This window comes from Rutidosis leptorrhynchoides, chromosome 10, assembly GCF_046630445.1.
Source record: "Rutidosis leptorrhynchoides isolate AG116_Rl617_1_P2 chromosome 10, CSIRO_AGI_Rlap_v1, whole genome shotgun sequence".
Taxonomy (NCBI): domain Eukaryota; kingdom Viridiplantae; phylum Streptophyta; class Magnoliopsida; order Asterales; family Asteraceae; genus Rutidosis; species Rutidosis leptorrhynchoides.
In genome coordinates, this window is record NC_092342.1 from 347714364 (window position 1) to 347735381 (window position 21018).

At 33.4% G+C, this 21018-nt stretch overlaps 3 protein-coding genes and 1 long non-coding RNA gene across 4 annotated transcripts; 1 reads left to right on the forward strand and 3 right to left on the reverse strand.

The window, feature by feature from the left end:
- Positions 1–2749: 2749 nt before the first annotated feature.
- Positions 2750–3517, reverse strand: LOC139871762 (uncharacterized). Its single transcript, XR_011766753.1, has 3 exons — positions 3459–3517; positions 3281–3352; positions 2750–3038 (listed from the first exon to the last, which is right to left on the reverse strand). It is a non-coding gene; the product is annotated as an uncharacterized lncRNA (long non-coding RNA).
- A 2791-nt stretch (positions 3518–6308) lies between these two features.
- Positions 6309–8947, forward strand: LOC139871616 (rho guanine nucleotide exchange factor 8-like). The gene is made up of 7 exons (XM_071859334.1): positions 6309–6399; positions 6468–6584; positions 6697–6851; positions 7174–7248; positions 7366–7632; positions 7706–8026; positions 8478–8947. Exons 1-7 carry the CDS (start codon positions 6324–6326, stop codon positions 8880–8882), a joined length of 1416 nt encoding a protein of 471 aa, XP_071715435.1. The 5' UTR covers positions 6309–6323; the 3' UTR covers positions 8883–8947.
- Positions 8842–13049, reverse strand: LOC139871617 (aspartate aminotransferase, cytoplasmic). Its single transcript, XM_071859335.1, has 12 exons — positions 12896–13049; positions 12093–12164; positions 11929–11990; positions 11751–11834; positions 11527–11626; positions 11302–11422; positions 10632–10795; positions 10397–10534; positions 10137–10258; positions 9949–10043; positions 9719–9839; positions 8842–9185 (listed from the first exon to the last, which is right to left on the reverse strand). The coding sequence occupies exons 1-12, from the start codon at positions 12947–12949 to the stop codon at positions 9101–9103; spliced, it is 1218 nt and encodes a 405-aa protein (XP_071715436.1). The 5' UTR covers positions 12950–13049; the 3' UTR covers positions 8842–9100.
- A 1097-nt stretch (positions 13050–14146) lies between these two features.
- LOC139871615 (proline-rich receptor-like protein kinase PERK15) lies at positions 14147–18570 on the reverse strand. The gene is made up of 7 exons (XM_071859333.1): positions 17818–18570; positions 16961–17503; positions 16149–16235; positions 16000–16070; positions 15822–15898; positions 15483–15630; positions 14147–14757 (listed from the first exon to the last, which is right to left on the reverse strand). Exons 1-7 carry the CDS (start codon positions 18359–18361, stop codon positions 14287–14289), a joined length of 1941 nt encoding a protein of 646 aa, XP_071715434.1. The 5' UTR covers positions 18362–18570; the 3' UTR covers positions 14147–14286.
- Positions 18571–21018: the final 2448 nt, after the last annotated feature.

Below are 21018 nucleotides of genomic sequence, written 5' to 3' on the forward strand. Positions count from 1 at the left end.
ATTAGTTTATCATAATCAATCATTTCCGTAATAGTAATAGACCACAAGATTTCATATACATAAACGTTTTAATAAAAATATTCTAAGTGGTTGAGCACTTGGTAACCATACTTAACATTTAATCAACGTCGCATATTCCCTTTATTATGAAATCTCACTACACTGTACCAAGTGTAGTCACTGAAACGAAGTACTGTGCAACCGTTGAATACTGGTCGTCCAGTCCGGTTGGGGTTGTCAGGCCCGATAGATCTATCAACAGGATTCGCGTTTACAATACCGCATGTAAATGGTAGTTACCAAGCTATTAGGGAAAAATATGCAAAATGGTACAACTCAACGTAGAATATGTTTTTAGTACTTGTGTCCATTTCGTAAAACAGTTATAAAACAGTGCATGTATTCTCAGCCCAAAAATATATATATAAAGGGAGTAATGAAACTCATAATACTGTATTTCGTAGCAATTATGTATATGACGGCACTGAACAAGTGCAGGGTTTGTCTCGGATTCACGAACCTATATTAAGTATATATATTTATATGTTGGTCAATATCAGTCTAACAATTTAGGTCAAGTCGTAGTGTATCACAATCCTAATGCTCGAGACCGACATGCAAAAGTCAACTTGACCCAAAATGACTTCCAAAATCTATACATGTTTATTATATAACTTATATATAGTCGTTTTATATATTTAAATATATTTATCAGATCTTATTATACTAAATAATACAAGTCATTTATTAATAAATAAAAATTTATATTTAAATTCATATATGATAAAAATATACTTTTATATATCTCAAGTAATAAAATTTATAAAATTCACTTAATATCATAAAAATATAGTGGTATGTATTATTAATGTAATTATATTACGTGTGGTAAAAATATCTTTGTACGCATATTTATTTGATAAAATAATATTGATAATAATAATAATGATAAAAATAATAAAATGATAGTTTCAATAAAAATATTAATTTTTAGTAATAAAGATAATTTTAGTAATAACATCAACTGATAACAATTATAATAATCGTTTTAATAATAATATTAAAATTAATAATAATTCAGTTGACCATATCTTTTAATCCGTTCATCGAACCCACATGATTTCTAAATGAAAAGTTATTAATTTTTCTTTAGCTTTTCAACGACATGCATATCATATACCTTATCTCAGTAGCATATATATCAAATTCGTGATTTATCATAAACTATTTAACGACGAAACTAAGCATACAAACATGCATAATCATATATACTCGAGCACTAGTTAGGGATACACTATTAATATATAAAAGATAAGATATGAATGCTCACGTATCAATATTGTGATTCAATATTGCAGGAAAGTACGTAGACACAATGAAAATGATAAACGTTAGGTTGACCTCACGAGCAATACCCTCGAACAATACCCATAACCTCCATAGCTATAACCCATAATTTCCTTAGCTCTATCCCGTTTGAAAACTTATTTTGAAATCGTCTGAATATAACTCCGTCGTAGTATTCTATGTATACTAATAATATCTTGAAATAATACTAAGTAAATATATATATGTAATTCGATTGAGAGAGTTTAGAGAAATATATTTTCAAGTTTCTATGAAATAATGAAACCTATTGAATTCTATTTATAATAGATTTTTGAATTATTAAAGTATGAATTATTAAAGTGAATTATTAAAGTATGAATTATTAAAGTGAATTATTAAAGTGAATTATTAAAGTTAAAGTAAAGTAAAAGTAAAGTAAAGGTAAAGTTAAAGTATAGTAAAAGTATAAAACTATGTACGTATAATACGCGTATAAATATATTTAATATTAATTTAAATCGTTATATCATAAAATATTTTAGAAAAGTAGAATTATATATATTCATAATAGGTTTCAAGTTTTTAAATTACAGTCTGTTGGTGAAGCATGAGATAAAGTCTAAAGGTTTAATAAACGTATGAAATCATCTTAATGAAAAATGTCGAGTTACTTAACTTGTCGATATCCAACATCTAAGTTATTTACACTCCACGTTCTTACTTATAGATCACTTTACCATTTTCCGAATATTGTCAAAAAGAATAGATTTCTTAAATCACAGTGGACCTCATAACATTGGCCCGTAATCATATCATAATGTATCTGATAATTCAATCATTTGATATTATCTCTTAATTCTGTCGATAAATATATCGAAACAAATACGTTCATGTAAAGTATCATATATCTAATACTTTGTTAATGTTTTCAGTTAATATTATATATTATATATACATATCTATATACACATAATTGTTCGTGAATCGTCGAACACGGTCAAAGGGTAATTGATTACATGAATGTAGTTCCAAACTTTTTGAGATTCAACATTACAAATTCTGCTTATCGTGTCGGAAACATATAAAGGTTAGGTTTAAATTTGGTCAGAAATTTCCGGGTCGTCACAAAATCCTTCATACATAACCAAACTCACCTGGAGCATAGAAACTTAGCATCATGTTTGCATGATACCTAGAAATACAACAGATCATTAAATCATTAACCAAATTCCAGATCATGTAAATGCAATCCAAGTCTCCCACTTCTTTCCATCACTACAATAAAAACATTACAGATATAGCCGAGCCCATGTTGTTCAATAAAATGAAAACACGACACTCCAACAACAATTAAGGTACAAATTTCAATTCACATGTCATATTATCTTGTTCAAACCTAAGAGCTTAAACCTACCATGTATGATTAAACTTGCAACATCCTAAGAGTAAGCTTGTAATCGCAGCAGATTATATATTCAAACCCAAAAAGAGAGAAATCAGTGACATAATTGCGACAATCGTTGAAAACCCTATTTTTTGTGAAGGTTTATAAGCAATACCTGATCGTTATGTCAGATTCGACATCGCAAAACACTGCTAGCGAAACCCTAACTTCTGTTACTTTGAAATCAGGGAACAAAACCGCCAGAGGTCACCAAAATCACCACAGCAACAGCAGATATGAAACCCTAATTTTTGTTTGGTTCTTCCTGGATTGCATAAGAGGTTTTCAGAAACCCTAGAATGCCACCAATTGATACGAACGCGAAATAGTAATTATTCTGTACATTAGGAAACCAAGGATCCAAATAAAGTGGAAAATCAAATTAAATGTGTTTAAACCGGAAATAAAAAAACCATAACCTAAATAGCGTGATTAATGAAAGTAAAAATCTATGTATCTATGACGATTCGATTTAAAATCGAAAATTATAACTAAATTGAAACTTACATTTATGTTGAATCAGATGATATTGACGATTTCACTGGTTCTTGGAGAGAGATTTTTGGATGTTGAGGATAGCTGCGTGATATACACAGATAATCATGTAATTGAAGAAATACATACCTCATGTACCAAACAACAAAAATAAAAATAAAAATTTGATGAATGAAATATTAAAAGGTACCTGCTATCTAGATTCTGCAAAAGATTGAGAGACGATGGTTAGCGGTGATGGTGGTGATGTTACGGTTACCGCCTATAATTTTTGTAAAGAGAATTATGAATCATTTACGGAGAAAGAATTATTTACGAATCAGTTCATTTCAAATTCCAAATTTTAGGTCTAAAAGATGCTTATTGATCACATGAGTGTCATAAAAAGTTAGTCTTGGGAAGGGGATTAAAAATTCAAATTTAAATCTGATTTCAAAAACTTGGGCCACATGTGATGGGGACTTGGTGTATCTATCTATATGTATAGGTAATTTGTGAGGTAAAAAAAAATAGGAACAAATCTTGTATATGTATAGGTTTTATGTGAGACATACCTCTCTCCTAAGTGGCCACTAAATCATGAGTTGGATCACACATAGGACATATGTTTATAGATTTATATGTAGTTAGAGATGTATAAAAGGGTCGGGTATACGGATTTCGGTCATATATCGGGTATACGGGCCGGGTAACCGGGTTTGTATCTAAAACCATACCCGAACTCAAACCCGGATAAATTTTTAAAACCATCCCCATACCCGGCCTGCGGACCCACATACCCGGCGCGAACCAGGCCTAAAAATGTCGGGTTTCGGGTTTCCCCATCGGGTACGAGTCTTTTTGTCATCCTAGTAGTAAATAAAAGGCCCCATATCACCGACGACTTCCTTTCCAAGTCTATGTATGTATTCTCCGTATTTTTGGACGACTTCCTCATGGTCATAAGAACACCTCACTACCACCAGGCTGAAGACCATTTGGTTCCAAATCTATGTTTTGACTCGTTACGGGCCCCACATGCATTTGGTTTACCAAACCATTTTAACAAATACCGGAATACGAGTATATGTCTATATTCGAATAATGGTTGTACCTTTTACACCCACAAGTATTTTAATTTTTAATTTTTATTGCATTTAAAATCCCCAACTAAGATTATAGATCCGTTTAGCCTTTATCCGACACAAGCTAAACTTATTCAATTCTAAAGACAAATAGTGTAATTTTATACGAAGTATATGATTGATGATTGATGATTGATTAGAATACAAGCATATACTTATTTTGTTAGATGAAACAAATATAATGAAGATAGCTATCTATAGTATCATATAAATATCTAAAATGATAATTTCATAAATAAGAATTATTTAAGCTTAATTTTTTTTTTTATAAATAATTAAAAAAAACTAAGCTCCCATTATAATGTCATTAAAATAATTAATTGTATGTAATAAAAATATTAACATGTTAATTGTATAATATATGAAACATTATGTATAACCTTATGATAAAACACCCTCATAATCATATGTACAATATTTGAAGTATTATGTACAATCTTATAATAAAACATCCACATAATCATATGTACAAACTTTAAAACAAATTGTACAATGTTTTACAAAACACCCCATGAACACATTTACAAACTTTGAAGCATATTGTACAACTTTCATATAATAATTGTATTTTAATTTTTAAAAAAAATTCAAAATCATTTATTATTATTACTAATAATTATTATTAAAATATAAATACTCATTTTAAAGAAAGCTTTGTTATTATAATTATACCTATAGTTATAATTATAATTATAATTATTATATTATTATTATTATTCAAATATGAGTTCTCTTTACGAAATTAATTAAGTTACATATGTATGCGAAATATATGTCTCACTAAAAGGTTGTAATATAGGCTTTTATAACAAGGGAAATAGTTATTGTGATGAAAATTGAAAGAAATTGATGTGAGAATAAATGTAGTTTATTTATTCTGACCAAATTAAGTATATCAATATGTTTGTAAAAAAAAGGACAAGTTTCTTAGTCGGAATACTTGGTTTCACGGTTCATTAAACTAAATGACTTTTAATAGTTAAAACATATCATTAAACTGTTTCGTTTAAACTAACATGTGGTTCTACGAGTCATTTCACTAGTTTTAAACACAATACTTACATATACTCGAGGCATCGGGTATGTAAGTTTATATTACGGAGTACATATTTATTTAGGGTGTGTTTGGATAAAAGTAGCTGGAGCTGAAGCTTGTAGTTGGAGCTGGAGCTTATGATATAGAGCTGGAGCTGGAGCTTATTTTTTAAGCTGGTAGCTGGAGTTTATTATTTTTTATAAGTGTTTGGTAAATTAGCTGGAGCTTATTTTCCTGTTCATAAGCTCTACTTTTTTTCATAAGCTACTAAAAGTAGCTTATTTTTTCAGAGCTTATGATTTTCATAAGTTCTACTTTTTTTCTCTACCAAACGAAGCTTATGACTTGGAGCTTATTAAAATCATAAGCTCAAGCTCCTATAAGCTCTCATAAGCTCCAACAAGCTCGTCACCCAAACACACCCTTAAATAACTTCTTCCAGTAGTTATCACTTTCAATTAAAAATGTAATCCTTTCTTACGGAAAAAAAAAAAAGTAACGAAAACTTCTTCAATCAACGGTTCAAGAATTTTTGGTGTACATTTTAAACCCCTTTAGATTTATATATGGAACTTTTTTCGCCCCGCTAGTTTAAGATTCTGCTCAATATATAGAAGAAAAAAAACATGCACCCCACGTTCTAAGGGTCATAGGCACCAACAACAATGGAAACAGAAACAAGAGAAAGTTTTCAACCAAATTTCTCATAAAATTATTATTAATTGTCAACCAAATTCTTTTAACCTCTCAATTGGGTGTAAGAAAGTTGACTCTTTTCTTATCTTATTTATTTTCCTCTTTCATTGATTCTAAACTTTTTTTCCTCATATAATAGTTTCCTACATTTTTATGTTGCAAATGCAGAAACCATAAGAATCATTCAACATTTATAAAGATGACATCAACAGATGAACAAGAAGCTATAATAGATGGCAACGATCCGGTTTCAAAGGCAAAAAGAAAACGTGCCGGTATGTTTTTCATCATATTCATGTTTCAATGCTCCTAATTTTAAACAAATATTTGTTTGTGTGTATAGAAATGGAACAAATGAAAGAAAGGTTTGCTAAACTTCTTTTGGGAGAAGATATGTCAGGTGGTGGAAAAGGGGTTTCATCAGCTTTGGCTTTATCCAATGCCATTACAAATCTTGCAGGTAAATTTTAATCCTAATCCTAATTATAATTATAATCTTCCTTTTGTCTTAAAAAGTTTGCATACATATCGATTTGTGTTCGTCTATTATGGTTTTTCTTTTATATTTGCAGCTTCTGCATTTGGAGAACAACATAAACTTGCTCCAATGGCGGAAGATAGAAAAAAGAGATGGAGAAGAGAAGTTGGTTGGCTTCTATCCGTGACTGATTATATCGTCGAATTTGTCCCTTCTCAACAAACATCTAAAGACGGAGCAAATATGGAGGTACGAGTTTTTTAAAGTTTTATCTATCTTGTTTACACTCTGAAACTGATTATCTAGATTATTGTCATACTGTCGTTCGAACTAGCAATAATCTATTTATAATGTTTGGATGATTTTCTGAATTAAGCAAAATACTACATACTTAACTTATTTATATTTAAAGAAGTCATTTTTTTTTTTAACAATTACAACTTGTGATATGAATATATAGATATGAGAACTTGAAGCAACATAAGCATAACCTAACTTCATACTATAATGAAAGTTTTATTAAGATTTATAGCATGATTACCACACACGATAACCTTAAAACTGCACACAGGTTATGATGACGAAACAAAGAGGTGATCTCAGGATGAACATCCCTGCTCTAAAGAAGTTAGATGCGATGCTCATTGTAACGCTTCAATTCCCATATCATTTTTTTTTTTTTTTTTTTTTTATGAAAAAGATTACATCTTTATTATATAGTTGAGATTAAGAGGATAACAATATAAATATAATGATGATGCAGGGTTGCCTAGACAATTTCAGAAATCAAAATCAGTTCTGGTATGTATCTAAAGATGCAGATGAATCCGAAAAAGGAGTTCAAAGAATGGATAAATGGTGGCTACCAACAGTCAAAGTTCCACCCGAAGGTCTTTCTGAAGAATCAAGAAAATGGATGCAATATCAAAAAGATTGCGTTAACCAAGTTTTAAAAGCTTCCATGGCCATCAACGCAGAGATACTTGCAGAAATGGAGATACCCGAGAACTATATTGATACTCTTCCTAAGGTAACGTTGTTAGGTAGCAATTTCAACCCATTTTTGTAAACGGGTCAATGTTAAAATTTGTTAAAATTGACAGAACGGTAGAGAAAGTCTTGGAGATGCGATCTACAAGAATATTACAGTCGAGTTTTTTGACCCAGGGCAGTTTCTATCAACCATGGATCTTTCATCGGAGTTGAATGTTCTTGATCTTAAAAACAAGATTGAAGCTTCTATAGTTATATGGAAAAGGAAGATGCATCAAAAGGACTCGAAATCTTCTTGGAGTACATCGATAAGTTTAGAGAAACGAGAGCTGTTTGAAGAGAGAGCCGAAACAATATTACTCCTGTTGAAACAGCGATTCCCGGGACTTCCTCAATCATCACTCGAAATCAGCAAAATAGAGTACAATAAAGTATGTTCAGCTAGTAAAAGTCACTGTGGCCTTTTCGACCCATTTACTTATAAATGGTTGCATTCTTCTCAAACGGGTCAAAAATTTGGTAAAATGGAAAATAAGCTATCGAAGGCATAAGAGGAAAAATGGTCCAAGCAGGTCAATGGGTCAAATGTTCCTAAAGTGAATCTTTTTACCTAAAAACTTATAAATTGATCTTTCTAACGACAACCTTAGGACTGTCGTTAAGGTGCATAATTGTGTGGTATAAAATGGTTAGTGTTGACTCACATGACGATTATTAGAAAGTACAAGTCTTTTTTGCACCTTAACGACAACCCTTAGTTATAAAATTCCAACATGTAAAGAAAAAAAAGAATCAAGTGTTCCAACAAGACTTCCTTGACCATTATCCAACTTATCAGACCCACCCAATTTGCCACCTAAACTAAAAAGGCTAAACTTGCAGGATGTTGGTCACGCAATCTTGGAGAGCTATTCACGAGTGTTGGAGAGTTTAGCAAGTGCGGTGATGAACCGCATTGAGGATGTACTCTACGCAGATAATGTGGCACAAGATCCATCATTAAAAGCATCCCGAGGACCCTCGAATGAATCTAATGGTCAAACATTGGGTCAAAATCAAGGTCAACCTCCTTCAGAATCACCTACATCGATGACATTATCAGATTTTATGGGGTGGAGTGTCGAACAAGAAGGTTCAACCACAAACAGCAACGCTACGCCTAAATCAGATGACACCGAAACCGAAAAGTATCAGAGCAAATCAGCAAAGATATTGGCAAGAACAAAGAATTCATATATGGAAAAGTTAGAGGCTTATAAACTAAGAAGCCCAACAACGCGTCATTAGTCTAGATTTAAACTAGAGTTAGCAGTGTAAATATGCACCCATTCTTACTAATGGATCATTGTAAAAACAACAATAGTGAATCATATAAAGTTTTAAGCAAACCAAGTGAGCTCATTTATGTAATGTGAAGTGTGAACTAAGCTCCACAATAGGCGTTAAACATGCCGTTTTAAAGAAAGCAAAATACGGTGCCGAACAAGAAATATGAAGTAGTTGGTTTACGCCATGCGGGTAACAGCAGCATGCATAGCATTCGCAAGATGAGGAATGGTCTTCGAACTGAGACCAGCCATGCTGATTCTCCTGCATAAATGATGAAACAGAACTTTTTAAGTAAACAAAATGAAGGATTAGAAGGGTCAATATTTGACTCATTTACTAATTAAAAGGGTCAGTTTGTTCATAATTTTCTCTAATAAGGCAGAAGGGTATAAAAAGGAAGATAAATTTCATATATGCCTTATCTAAACCTCTAAAAATCATCTTAGCCCTAGGCACAAATTTTCAATGCACTAAGTACATCAATTTATTTGGTCCCAGTCACTACTTTGGTCATGTCATAATGGATGAAAGACTGGGAGTCAAATGCAAATCTGGGTCAAAGGACTGAACTCACAAAAACCCAACCCAAGGAACTGGAGTGAAACAAATGACATGCAACAGGCTAAACACTCGTTTGTAAAAAATGTACAAGTTTTGGATAAACAGTGTTCAGGGTCAACCAACCTCAACTGACCCATTCCTCGTTTTGACTCAGCCTGCCCGAACAGCCTGTTTTGCCACCCTTAAGAATGATGCAAGCTTATTCATTTATTATGTCATGTATGTATGCTTACCCATCAGAAGTCATGTAGATATGATATTCTTTAGTCATAAAAGCAACTTGTTCAGCATTCAGTCCTGTAAACGTGAACATTCCGATCTGCTTAATAATGTGGGTCCAATCACCAGGTGTTCCTGCATCCATTTAAACCGCACCAAATTTAGCAACATAACAGGACAGAGTACTAAACTAAAATGATATAAATATAAATATAATATAATTAACAAAAGATACGAAACTCACCTTTTGCTTGTAGGGCCTCCAATAACTGTTTGCGCATACTGATAATGCGATCAGCCATTGCTTTCAGCTCAAGAGTCCACTCATTGTATAAGTTACTATATAGAAATACACAGAGTTTTAACGAGTTACAAAAAAATTATAATAAAATATTTAGCAATTTTTTTTACAAATTTAAAGAGATAAAACACCTGTCCTTAAGTATAGTTGCCACGATGGATGCACCATGAAGAGGTGGATTCGAATACATTGGCCTAATTACGAGTTTAAGTTGGCTCTCTACCCTGCTTGCAACATCAGCTTCTTTGCAAACCTGTTGAATCGAACATCATTTAAGTGTATTGTTTAAATTGATTATGATTATAATTTTGTAATATAGATAGTAATATTAATCATATTTAATAAGTCGAATTGCAATGATTGGTTTAACGAAAAATTAATTGAGACTCACAATGCTAAGGGCTCCAACACGTTCAGCATAAAGTCCCATATTTTTAGCATAACTCTGAGCTGCAAAGCATTCACCACCATCAGCAACAAACATACGAACAGACTGTGCATCTGCATCTAGGCTCCCACTGGCAAAACCCTAAAACCAACAAACAAAATTATTAACCTTTTACTGCTTCACAACATACGGAGTCCTGATTATTTAGGGTAAAAAATCAAAAGATTCAGATTTTTACCTGATACGCACTGTCAAAAAAGGGTAACAACCCTTTTGATCTCATTAACTTTCTGATCTCCTCCCATTGCTCAATGGTTGGATCAACACCTGTCGGGTTGTGAGCACATGCGTGAAGAAGAACTATCGCTCCTGATGGTGCATTACCCAAATCTTCCAAAAGGCCTGATTGTATAAATATTTACGTTTTAGCATTAGAATTAGATGTTATATCTTGAAAAACCCTAAATTATTCGTTTAGGAGTTGAATATACTTTGATGTACAATGCTTAAACAAGATTTCTAATATCTAATCTAATTCTAATCTATATTAAAAACATGAACTCACAAGTCACTATTGTAACTTATAAGTGGAACTGTCAAACTATTTATTTATAGTATAATCCATACAACATGAGATACGAGTAAATTAAGAAGAAAAAAAGAAAGAAACGTATGAAGCTAAATAGAAGCCAGTCATGATGGTTGAACAGGTTAAAAGTCAACCAAAGTAAAAATTTATATGTATAATACCTCCTAACCGTTCAAATTATAATCAACATATTGATTCATTACGAAACATTACAAAATTAAACGGAAAAGAAGCGTTTAAGTCACCCCGACCCATGTATAATTAATATGTTTTGACCTGTAACCCAACCCATATACCTTTTTTCTTTTTGACCCATTACCTTGGAAGTCAAGCCCACGTGTTGCAGGGTCATAGTAACGGTATGTCTTCACTGTCAATCCTGCTAAAGTAAAGATTTTTGTATGGTTTCCCCATGTCGGGGACGGAATGTATACTGTTTTCTGATCAATTTAAAAAAGCGATTAATCAGATCAACCAACAAATTATATATTAAGATCTACGTTATTATTGAGGAAAAATGTGATTAAAGATTTCATTTTCTTACTTCAAAATAATGCTTTGCAAGAAACTCTCCACCAACCCTCAGTGAGCCAGTACCAGACAAGCACTGCACTGTAACGACTCGATTCTCTTGAATCGCAGGGCTATTTGTCGACGCAAAAATAAAATAAATAAATAAACAGATAAAAGATTATTAGCTTAAATGGTGTATTTAAACTTAAAAAATAGTTTTAGTAACATGAAGTACTATGTTTTGAAGATAGTTACCTATCAGCACCAAAAATGAGCTTGGCACTACACTTATTAAAATCTGCAAGTCCAACAATGGGAAGATACTCCTTAACACGAGACCTAATACACGTAAAAGTAATAAATAAAGATTGAACATTGAAGATCAATAAATAAATATGTACTAAACTTGGGTTATAAGCACAAGATACTTAACGGGTCATTAACGAGCTTTTGTTCTGCTTGTCTAACAACATTGAGAACCAGAGGTTTTCCTTCCTATCAATGGCAACAAGCATTTTTAACGAATTATTCAAATATTAAATAATAATAATGACAGCCCTTAGTTATAATGGTTAACAAAATAGCCATAAAATTTACCTCAGTTCGATAAGCACCTACACCCAAATTTAACTTTGATGGGTCCGAATCTTTGTTATAAGCAACAGTAACCTGTTTTTTGTTTCATCATAACAAGACAAAAACTTGAGTATTTCACACAAGAAAACAAAAACCAGAGGCACTTATCATCAAGTCAGTTTCATTCATGATCTTGCATAGACCTTAATAAACCCCTAAATACCTAACTTTAAATCTTAAACATTAAAAATATATAATTTTATTAGCATATTACTATCATGATATCATCATATAGACAAATATCAAAACCCAAAATAGGGGTTTGTGTCAAAATATCAACATGATCACTATAAGAAAAAATTGGGTATGAAAACATTATCCACTAAATCTGGCTTAGTTTCAATTAGTGACAAAATTATTACTTGATCATGACAGATACACTAAATCTCAATATAGATTAAACAATTGATCAGTGTACTAAATCTCATGTTAAGTGATGAAATTACTATTATAATATTCACAAAGATTGAAAAACCAAAGACTGGGCTTGTGTAAAAATTCCATCTTGATTAATAAATAAACATAAAATCTTAATATACTCCGTAATAGATGAGCACTAAAATTAATAGGTAAACATTTCAACTTTGATCACTAAAAGAACACTAAATCACAAATGCTAACTTGATCACTCAGATTAATGGATTAAATCCCAAAAACATAAATTATTAACAAGAAAAATTGGGTTTGTGTAATTAATCATTAGACTGTAAAACCCTTTGATCACCAAAAAAAAAAAAAAAAAAAAAAAAAAAGATGATAGATACCCCTAAGATAGGATCTTCAGGAGCACGGGCAATTTGTGAAAAAACAGAAGACATTTTTTTCTTGTAAAAGGTTGTATGGAGTTTAATTGACTTGATCTTGTTTTGGGGGTTTTGTATATGAAGATCTTGTTTATTTATAATGACGGTGGGCGCAAATGGTTTCTTGCAAAAGGGTGTACTCAGTAATTTATTTAAGTTTACTGTGGTTCGGGGCTACGTCGTAGGCCGCACGCAAACTGATAATCAGTAAAAAGGAAAGATTTTGACGGAACGATGATTCTTGATCTCGTTTTATTCATACCCCGACGGATTATTTATTTTATCAAAAAAATTTACTACTTCTATTATAAGATTCGGTATGTATGATACGGAGTACTAATTTTAAGGCTTGATCGTACACCGATGCATCATGTAATTTATCAAAGATTTGAGTTATCACGCTAAAATTGTTGCAAAAAACATAGTCTAAACCGAAACAATAAAAGCGCAAACCAAATACCAACTAACAAAACATAAAGAAAAAGCACGAGAGAATCTAAACAAACACAAAAAAACACACCATAAATAAATATATACTGAAAGGAGAAAGAACGAAACAAACAAACCCGTCTATAAACCTGACCAGTGGCAATTTTAAAAACAAAACTTAAAGCGGCATCGAATTTTTTTTTTACTACAAGTTATATTTGAATGCTCCCTAGTGGTTGTTATTTGTTACCCGAAAAAAATCTAAAAATATATGAGGTTTGATAGATACAAATAGTATTATCATATACAATTTGAAGAGTATAGTGATTAAGAATATATAAGATCATATAATTATATTTAACGATATCTCATACAATTTGAAAAGTGATTTCTAATAAAAAATTTCAGACTCGTGGTGTCTCGTAACTCTACGAGCTTGCACCTACATACGCCCCCTCCAAACAAGTTATCCATGTAGTTACGGAAGCGCTCCACCTTGACAAGCCTTCTTGTCCTTAGTAATCGGCTTAAGGAGTTTGTCTTGCACTTTAGAAACCCGAATAGCCTTAATGGAACGAGAGGACGAAAAGTCGTTCTAGGTCGAGAAAGAGGAAATCAGGAAACTCATTATAATTATAAGTGTCAAGAAACTCATTATTATAATTATACACTTTTCGTTGTAAAAACCCTCCTACAAATCTTCAAATACCATAATTTCTGTTGTATAAATATAAATAGAAAATAAAACAATAAATATCACAGTATAATTAAATACAATCAAACTCGCAACAAATCAACTAGTTAAAAAAAGTTCAGCAAAAGATGCCCCATGTCACAAAACTTCACTGTAATATACAAAGAATATAATAATAATATAGTCAAGAATTAGCAAGAATATATTTATACACCATCTGCTTTAACCATCAAAATCCTTCACTATAACTCGGCCCGTCTCTTTTATACTTACCCATTTCCATTTCACGAGTATCTCCCCCTGCATCACTGGATCCGGATGGATACAACCCGTATTCACTCGTGGGTCGGCTATATTCACTACCCGCATACTCTTGTGTACCTCCTAAAGCCATTTTCCTGAACTTAACCATGTCATCATTGTACTGCATTGTGTCATAGTCTGAGCTTCCGTGGGACCCGAATGCTGAGCTGTGTCCAGGTCGGATCCCTTCATTTAGGTCAGAGAGTGAGACGTCTCCTTCCAATGCTCGAACCACCTGGCTCATCCTGGGCCTGCGACGGGCTGAGTGACGAACACAGGCCGCGGCACAAGAAACCATACGGGCCATTTCGTTGTGGTTGTATTCTTTGTGTAGACGTGAATCGGCTATAGCGTCGAAGTTTCCATCATCGATTGCACGGGTCAGCAAAGGCCTTGCCTGTAGATTTGTATGATGTTAAGACATAAAGCCCACAAAAGTTACCCATACCTGAACTCGTTTAAACCCTTTTTGCCAACTACAGCAATACAAAATCACATGTTCCCCAATAAAAAGTTAGTCTTTTTAAACTAAAAATATGCACTAAAATTACATGTTTTGACTTTTCAACCCTTTTTGCCAACAACAGCAATACAAATCATATGTTCCCAACAAAAAGTTAGCATTTTTAATCCAATATGCCACAAGAATTGCATGTTTTGATCGGAATATGTTTCGACCCATTTTGCCAACTACATATAGCATTGAAAGCATACACAAAACCATGTGTTCCCCAAAAAAGTTAAAAGCTTTTCTTCCAGATCATGCTCACTAAGTCTACAATGTCTGAATATCTTGATAGGTCTGTATACTTATGTTCGCATATAACCAACCAATGAATCTGGTTCGAGTTGTGGATAAATACCATTCTTAGCAATATCCACAAATTTCAAACAAACAATCAAACGCGTTATAGCTGAAAATACCAGTCAAATAAATCAGTGTAGCTTGTGCTTTGCATACAACCCGAAAAGATATTTTGTGATTTTTATACACGTTTTGCAATTGTAATTTGATGGATTGTTGTCTAACTTTCTCCATAGGCTAGGACAGAATCCACAAAATCCCGGGGAAGAAGTTGAAAGTTTTTGAATGAAAAAAGGTTTGTAGGAAAGTGAACTTACCCAATCTACTAAACTATCGTCCATAAACGTCTGAGCTGAATCAACGGGTCTGCGTCCGGTGATCAGTTCCAAAAGCATGACCCCGAAGGAGAAAACATCAGATTTATCTGTCAGTTTTCCAGAGGCAGCATACTCTGGAGCTAGGTACCTATACACGTCAAATTAAAGTCAAAAACGTTATCAAACAATGACTTATTTGAAAGTGATTTAGAAGGTTTTAAGCATTTAACAAATTAACAAAAACATTTTGAGAGATAAAAGGTAACCCGAAACGACCCATTCATAAGTAAATGGGTCAAAACTGCAACTACAATATGGAACTCAGAAATTTATGTTTACCCAAAAGTTCCCATCACTCGGGTTGAAACGTGGGTAGCAACATCAGAAGTAATTTTGGCAAGCCCAAAATCGGCAACCTGCAAGAATGAGACGTAAATGCAATTTTAAAGAGGCAACCACATTTTAAAATTGTGTGAATAAAACTATAAGGATGATAACAATAATAATAATAGGTTACCTTTGCTTCAAAATTGAAATCAAGAAGAATATTAGCAGCTTTAATGTCACGATGAATAATCTTAGGATGGCCTGCCAACAAAAAGTACGTTTAAGGACTAATATATGGCCATAAAATTGTCTTTTACATTTGAATATGAATAAACTTACAGTCCTCATGGAGATAAGCTAGTCCTTTCGCAGCTCCAAGTGCAATTCGCAATCTTGAAGGGAATTCCATTACAGGGCGATTCTTTCCTGAAATTATCATATAATTTGACTGTTAAATATCCAACCAAATTACAGTTGTGATTCAGATAAAAAAAATGTAAGTATAATGTACCCGAATCTTGGGTGTCAAACTGTCAATTCATCATGGTTACGACTAAGAATGCAATTTGCAAGATGGGTGGGTGGGTTGGGTTGGGTGTATCGAGTAACGGGTCAAAACATGATCGAGTTGAAACAGGTTTTTTTAACACATCTTGAATTTGCACCCAACACCATTTTCCACTTTTAGATAATAAACAAGGAATTAACTATGAGTACAAAACAATATTTTACAATACTAATCTATCTTTTACAAACATATAAAACAATTAGGAGGTTGTATTGTATTCACATAAAATAGACACTTATGCCGTCGACCCGTTTAACTCGTACACCCCATTTGCCACGTTCCCCTTTTAGCTATAAAAAATCATTTGACAATTTTGACAAGCACCACAACCCGTATAAACAGTCATAAATGGATAGAAATTGCCATCTTTGGTTACACCCAATAGATTATGATGAAATGAGTTTGGTAACGATTGGTAGTGTAAAAACTATAAAAGCATTAGTGCGTGCTCTACTACTCTGGTCGAAAATCCTTGATCAATCACAAAAGATAATCATCGAAAATCGACAAAACACCAAATATACTCCAACCTTAGTATTTAATACTAATTTATAATCCATTATTTCAACTATGAGAAACTTACCATGTAAGTGGAACTCCATTGTGTTATTTGGAACAAACTCATAAACAAGCAATCTTTGAGCTCCGGTCATGCAATATCCAACCAAAGACACAAGATGTTTATGATGAACGCGACTAATTATTTCAACTTCAGCCTGAAATTCACGTTCACCCTGTCCACTACCTATTTTCAACTGCTTAACCGCCACTTCTTTACCATTCGGAAGCACACCTCTATGCACATACCCAAACCCGCCTTGCCCCAGAAGATTAGCTTCTGAAAATCCATCTGTGGCCATTGATAATTCCTCGTAAGTGAACGTGCTCTTCGAAAACCCTAGTGACATACCAGGAGACGGTGGAGGAAGTGGAGTCGACCCGCCCGAATAATTCGACCCAGAACCACCACTGCTGCTTATAAATGCCGGTGGTTGTGGAGGCTGAGCTGGAACATGGACAGGTGAATGTGGTGGTCTAGCTGTCATTGGGGGTATTGTTACAAGATGATCAGTAGGTGGTGGTGCATTTTGTTGCCATTGTTGAGGTGGACCTCCATAAGAATCAACTGCATACACCCAATACCAAATTCTTCAAATTTCGGTATATTAAACTTGTTATAAGAATGAAATTACACAACTTTATCTGAAATTTTGATCTATGTATAAACAAGATCTTGGAAAAAGATGACCCTGATATGAAAACATGGATACATAAAATACTGTATACTGATGACACTTCATATATTAAAATTAGACAACTACAATAAAATTAACGATATGGGTATGAGCAATATTTCAAGAAATTAAAAAAAAATGTATATACAATATTAGAATATAATTTATATATTCAAGAACATAAATTTATGAATAAAGTTCCGACCTTTAGGTGGTGGTGGAACATAGTAACCAGCAGGGGCTGCACTTCTCTTTCTCTTCTTTTTACAACAAAGAAACAATATGGTAAATACAACAAGTATCAAAACCCCACCAATTGCAATCCCAACTACAACACCAGTTGAAATCCAGGAAGAACTATTATTATCCGACGACGATGTCGTCGGAGGGCTGGTGGAACCGCCCCTAGGCGCCGGCGGAGATGGCGGAGATCTTCCCTGAGGAGACGGTGGACTATTTCTTGAAGTGGGTGGCGCCGGTGGAGACGGTGGAGATGTGGTGGACGGAGGTGGGGCGGCGGATGTAGGTGGCGCAGGCGGTGAGATTGCCGGAGATGGAGTGTCAGGCGGTGGCGGAGAAGCTGTAGGTGAAATAGGGGCTGGTGGTGAAGAAGCTGCCGGAGGGGGAGAAGAAGGGGTGGTGGGTGGTGGGGCTGCCGCGGCGGCGGGTGGTGGTGAAGTGGTGCCAGCTGGTGGTGGGGTAACTGGTGTTGTGGGTGCCGGAGATGTCACCGGCGGTGGAGAAGACATAATCAAGATTTATCAAAACAAGATTCGGGATTTATAGATTTACTCAAGTTTCTTGATTGTAATTGTAATCTGTGGATACTTACACGCGTTAATGTGAGTAAAAAAGTGACCGGAAAGTGAGGTTTTCCGGCGGAATGGAATGATGACAGTGGGAAATGATTGGATACAAGATAATGTGCAAGAATAAAATGAAAGAATCTTAATGAAAAAAGTGGATTTGGTGGTTTTTTCCACATGGGGGAGTGGTTTGAATGCAAACCAGGTTGTACAAAGAAAGATGGAATGGCCCACATGTGGTTTTTGCTTTTTGATTAAATTAATATTATAAACAGTTTATTTATATTTTATAATTATATTTATATTCATATTCATATCTATATTTATTTATAAGTAATAAATAATTTTATTTTTTGAAAAACAAATTTTATATATATAATATATAATATATAATATAGTTATTAAAATTATATTAACATTAAATTAATGTACTATAATTATTAATTTTAATAACAATTAAAATTAATAATTTAAACATTACATATTATATTTATCTTATATTAATTAATACTTAATACTAAATTAATGGCTTTGATTTTATATATTTGTAGTAATGTCGTAATTATCTTGATGAAACTTTCGGATGGCTGATTCATAATTTCATATCGGTTTACTCGGTTTCACTGACTTTTATGTTTATCTTTTAAAAGGTCAATTTAAATACTTTTTGATAAATATATGTACATATGTACGTGTAAGTTTCTACGAATTATAAGAGCATTTTGAAATGCTAATTGATTCTTTTAAAGAATAAACACTGGTTAGGCAAGTTTTATTGACTTCTTGTTAATTCTTTAAATGTAAATTCAAAAATAAGAAACAAAAACATTACTAAAAGAACATGATAGCTTTTGAGTGTTTTAGATCAATAACTCTATAACTCTACAAGTGAGTATTGACATTACAACACACTAGATAATATATCCATATCAACCATATGGCTTCGTTTCCCAATCAACCATTCAAACCCTCTTACCCTAATTCAATTCCAATCAATCAAAAATCCACAAAACAAACTCTCAAAAAACATAAACCCCTCAGAAACACAAAAAAGAAACAAATCCCCATTGATTGCGAAAAAATCCACTATATTTATAGGAGGCGTTTCAAAAAACACAAGTTTAGCTTCAATCAATCATGCTTTTAAGGGTTTTGGTCCAATTAAAGGGTTTGGTTGGAAACAGGGCAGACTTTACCTGTTTCTTAAATATTTCGATTCGGACTCAGCGTGCAAAGCAATAACAGAGATGAACAATGCAAGATTTTTTGGCAAGATCTTGACAGTCGGTTACGCAAAGTCTGAATTGATTATTGGTGAATTCAAGAATAATAAGGAAGAAACAAACCCTGGGTATGCAGATTCAAAGATCATGCTAACAGTGGAACAAGATATCAAAGCACGTATGAAATACGCCGCCCTCGTCGTTGATAAACAACCTATTCATGCTGAAAAGTTGTTTAATTGGTTAAGAAGTCGAGAAATAGCTGTAAGACCTGTTTCTACTTGCGGCCCTTATGCTTATATTGTTGAATGCTATGACGAAGACGGCCTGAAGAAGATGACAATGGGACCAACCTTGAGTAATCTAGAATTCCTTTTAGTGGAACCGATGGTGAGACGTTACCTTAAATTCTCAAGATTCATTCGATTAGATATTAAAGGTTGTCCATATGAGTGTTCTTCAATTGATTCAGCGAACTTAATCGTTGGCGAGTGTGACGGTCAGGTTATTCATGTTGATTCGAATTCATTACGACTAAAAAATGCAGAATCGTTAGTGGTGTTGGCTGAAATCAACGACCCAGCTCCTATTAATCGATATGTCTTTGTCAATGTTTCTCCCATAGAAGCTCGCAAAGTGTGGGTTCAAGAACTAACAGAATCAAAGGAGTTAGAATGTATCTCCGACTTGGATATCGAAGAACATAATTTGGTCATACAAGGTATTGCAAAATCCAGGTTCCAGTCATCTGTAAACAATGAGGACGAGTTAAACGTTGATGTACAGTGTTCGGAACCACAGCCGGAATCATCCATTCCGGTTAACCGGTGTAGTTCCGACGCCAGTATTGAAGAGGGTGAAATCACTGTTACAGATCCTATTAATGGTTCATTGGGTGTAAAAAATTTGGGTCTCAATTCTCCCTCATCCATTTCCGGAAAAGATACAAAAAGTACCTCTGAAATTGCATCAATGGAGAAACAGTCAGGTATGGCAGACTCTAAAAACATGTTTGTTGCTTCCAAAAATAAATTAGAATCTTTGCCTAATTTGGATACAATAGACCTTGTTAATGATGCTGTTGAATTGGAATTTCAAACTTGTGCCCAAAATAACATAGTTGACTTAGGAGAAGCCAATTTCCCTCCTTTGTCTGCTTCCAATAAAAACACTTTGTCTTCTGGCCAACATGTGAAAAAGCAGTCAACTGACAAACTTCACAATACTAAGTCATGTTGTGATGAAAAATGTATCAAGGCATGTAGTGATATTCGTAAGAGGGGAGAATTAATTAAGAGTGCTACCTTATCAGTTGACAACAATTCCAAAAACAAACCCTCTGATAACGAAAAAAATGACAAATCCCCTATGTTTGAT

Bases quoted from the DNA above. Each gene is read 5' to 3' on its own strand.
- LOC139871616 (XM_071859334.1), top strand. From the start codon at position 6,324: ATGACATCAACAGATGAACAAGAAGCTATAATAGATGGCAACGATCCG. The intron at 6,400-6,467 runs GTATGTTTTTCA...TTGTGTGTATAG, and splicing joins GGCAAAAAGAAAACGTGCCG to AAATGGAACAAATGAAAGAA. The intron at 7,249-7,365 runs GTAACGCTTCAA...ATGATGATGCAG, and splicing joins AGTTAGATGCGATGCTCATT to GGTTGCCTAGACAATTTCAG.
- LOC139871617 (XM_071859335.1), bottom strand. From the start codon at position 12,949: ATGTCTTCTGTTTTTTCACAAATTGCCCGTGCTCCTGAAGATCCTATC. The intron at 10,259-10,396 runs GTGAGTCTCAAT...TCGATTCAACAG, and splicing joins GTGTTGGAGCCCTTAGCATT to GTTTGCAAAGAAGCTGATGT. The intron at 9,840-9,948 runs GTGAGTTTCGTA...AAATGGATGCAG, and splicing joins GGAGGCCCTACAAGCAAAAG to GAACACCTGGTGATTGGACC.
- LOC139871615 (XM_071859333.1), bottom strand. From the start codon at position 18,361: ATGTCTTCTCCACCGCCGGTGACATCTCCGGCACCCACAACACCAGTT. The intron at 16,071-16,148 runs GTAAGTTTATTC...TTTTGTTGGCAG, and splicing joins AGCTTATCTCCATGAGGACT to GCCATCCTAAGATTATTCAT. The intron at 15,631-15,821 runs GTAAACATAAAT...TGACGTGTATAG, and splicing joins CGAGTGATGGGAACTTTTGG to GTACCTAGCTCCAGAGTATG.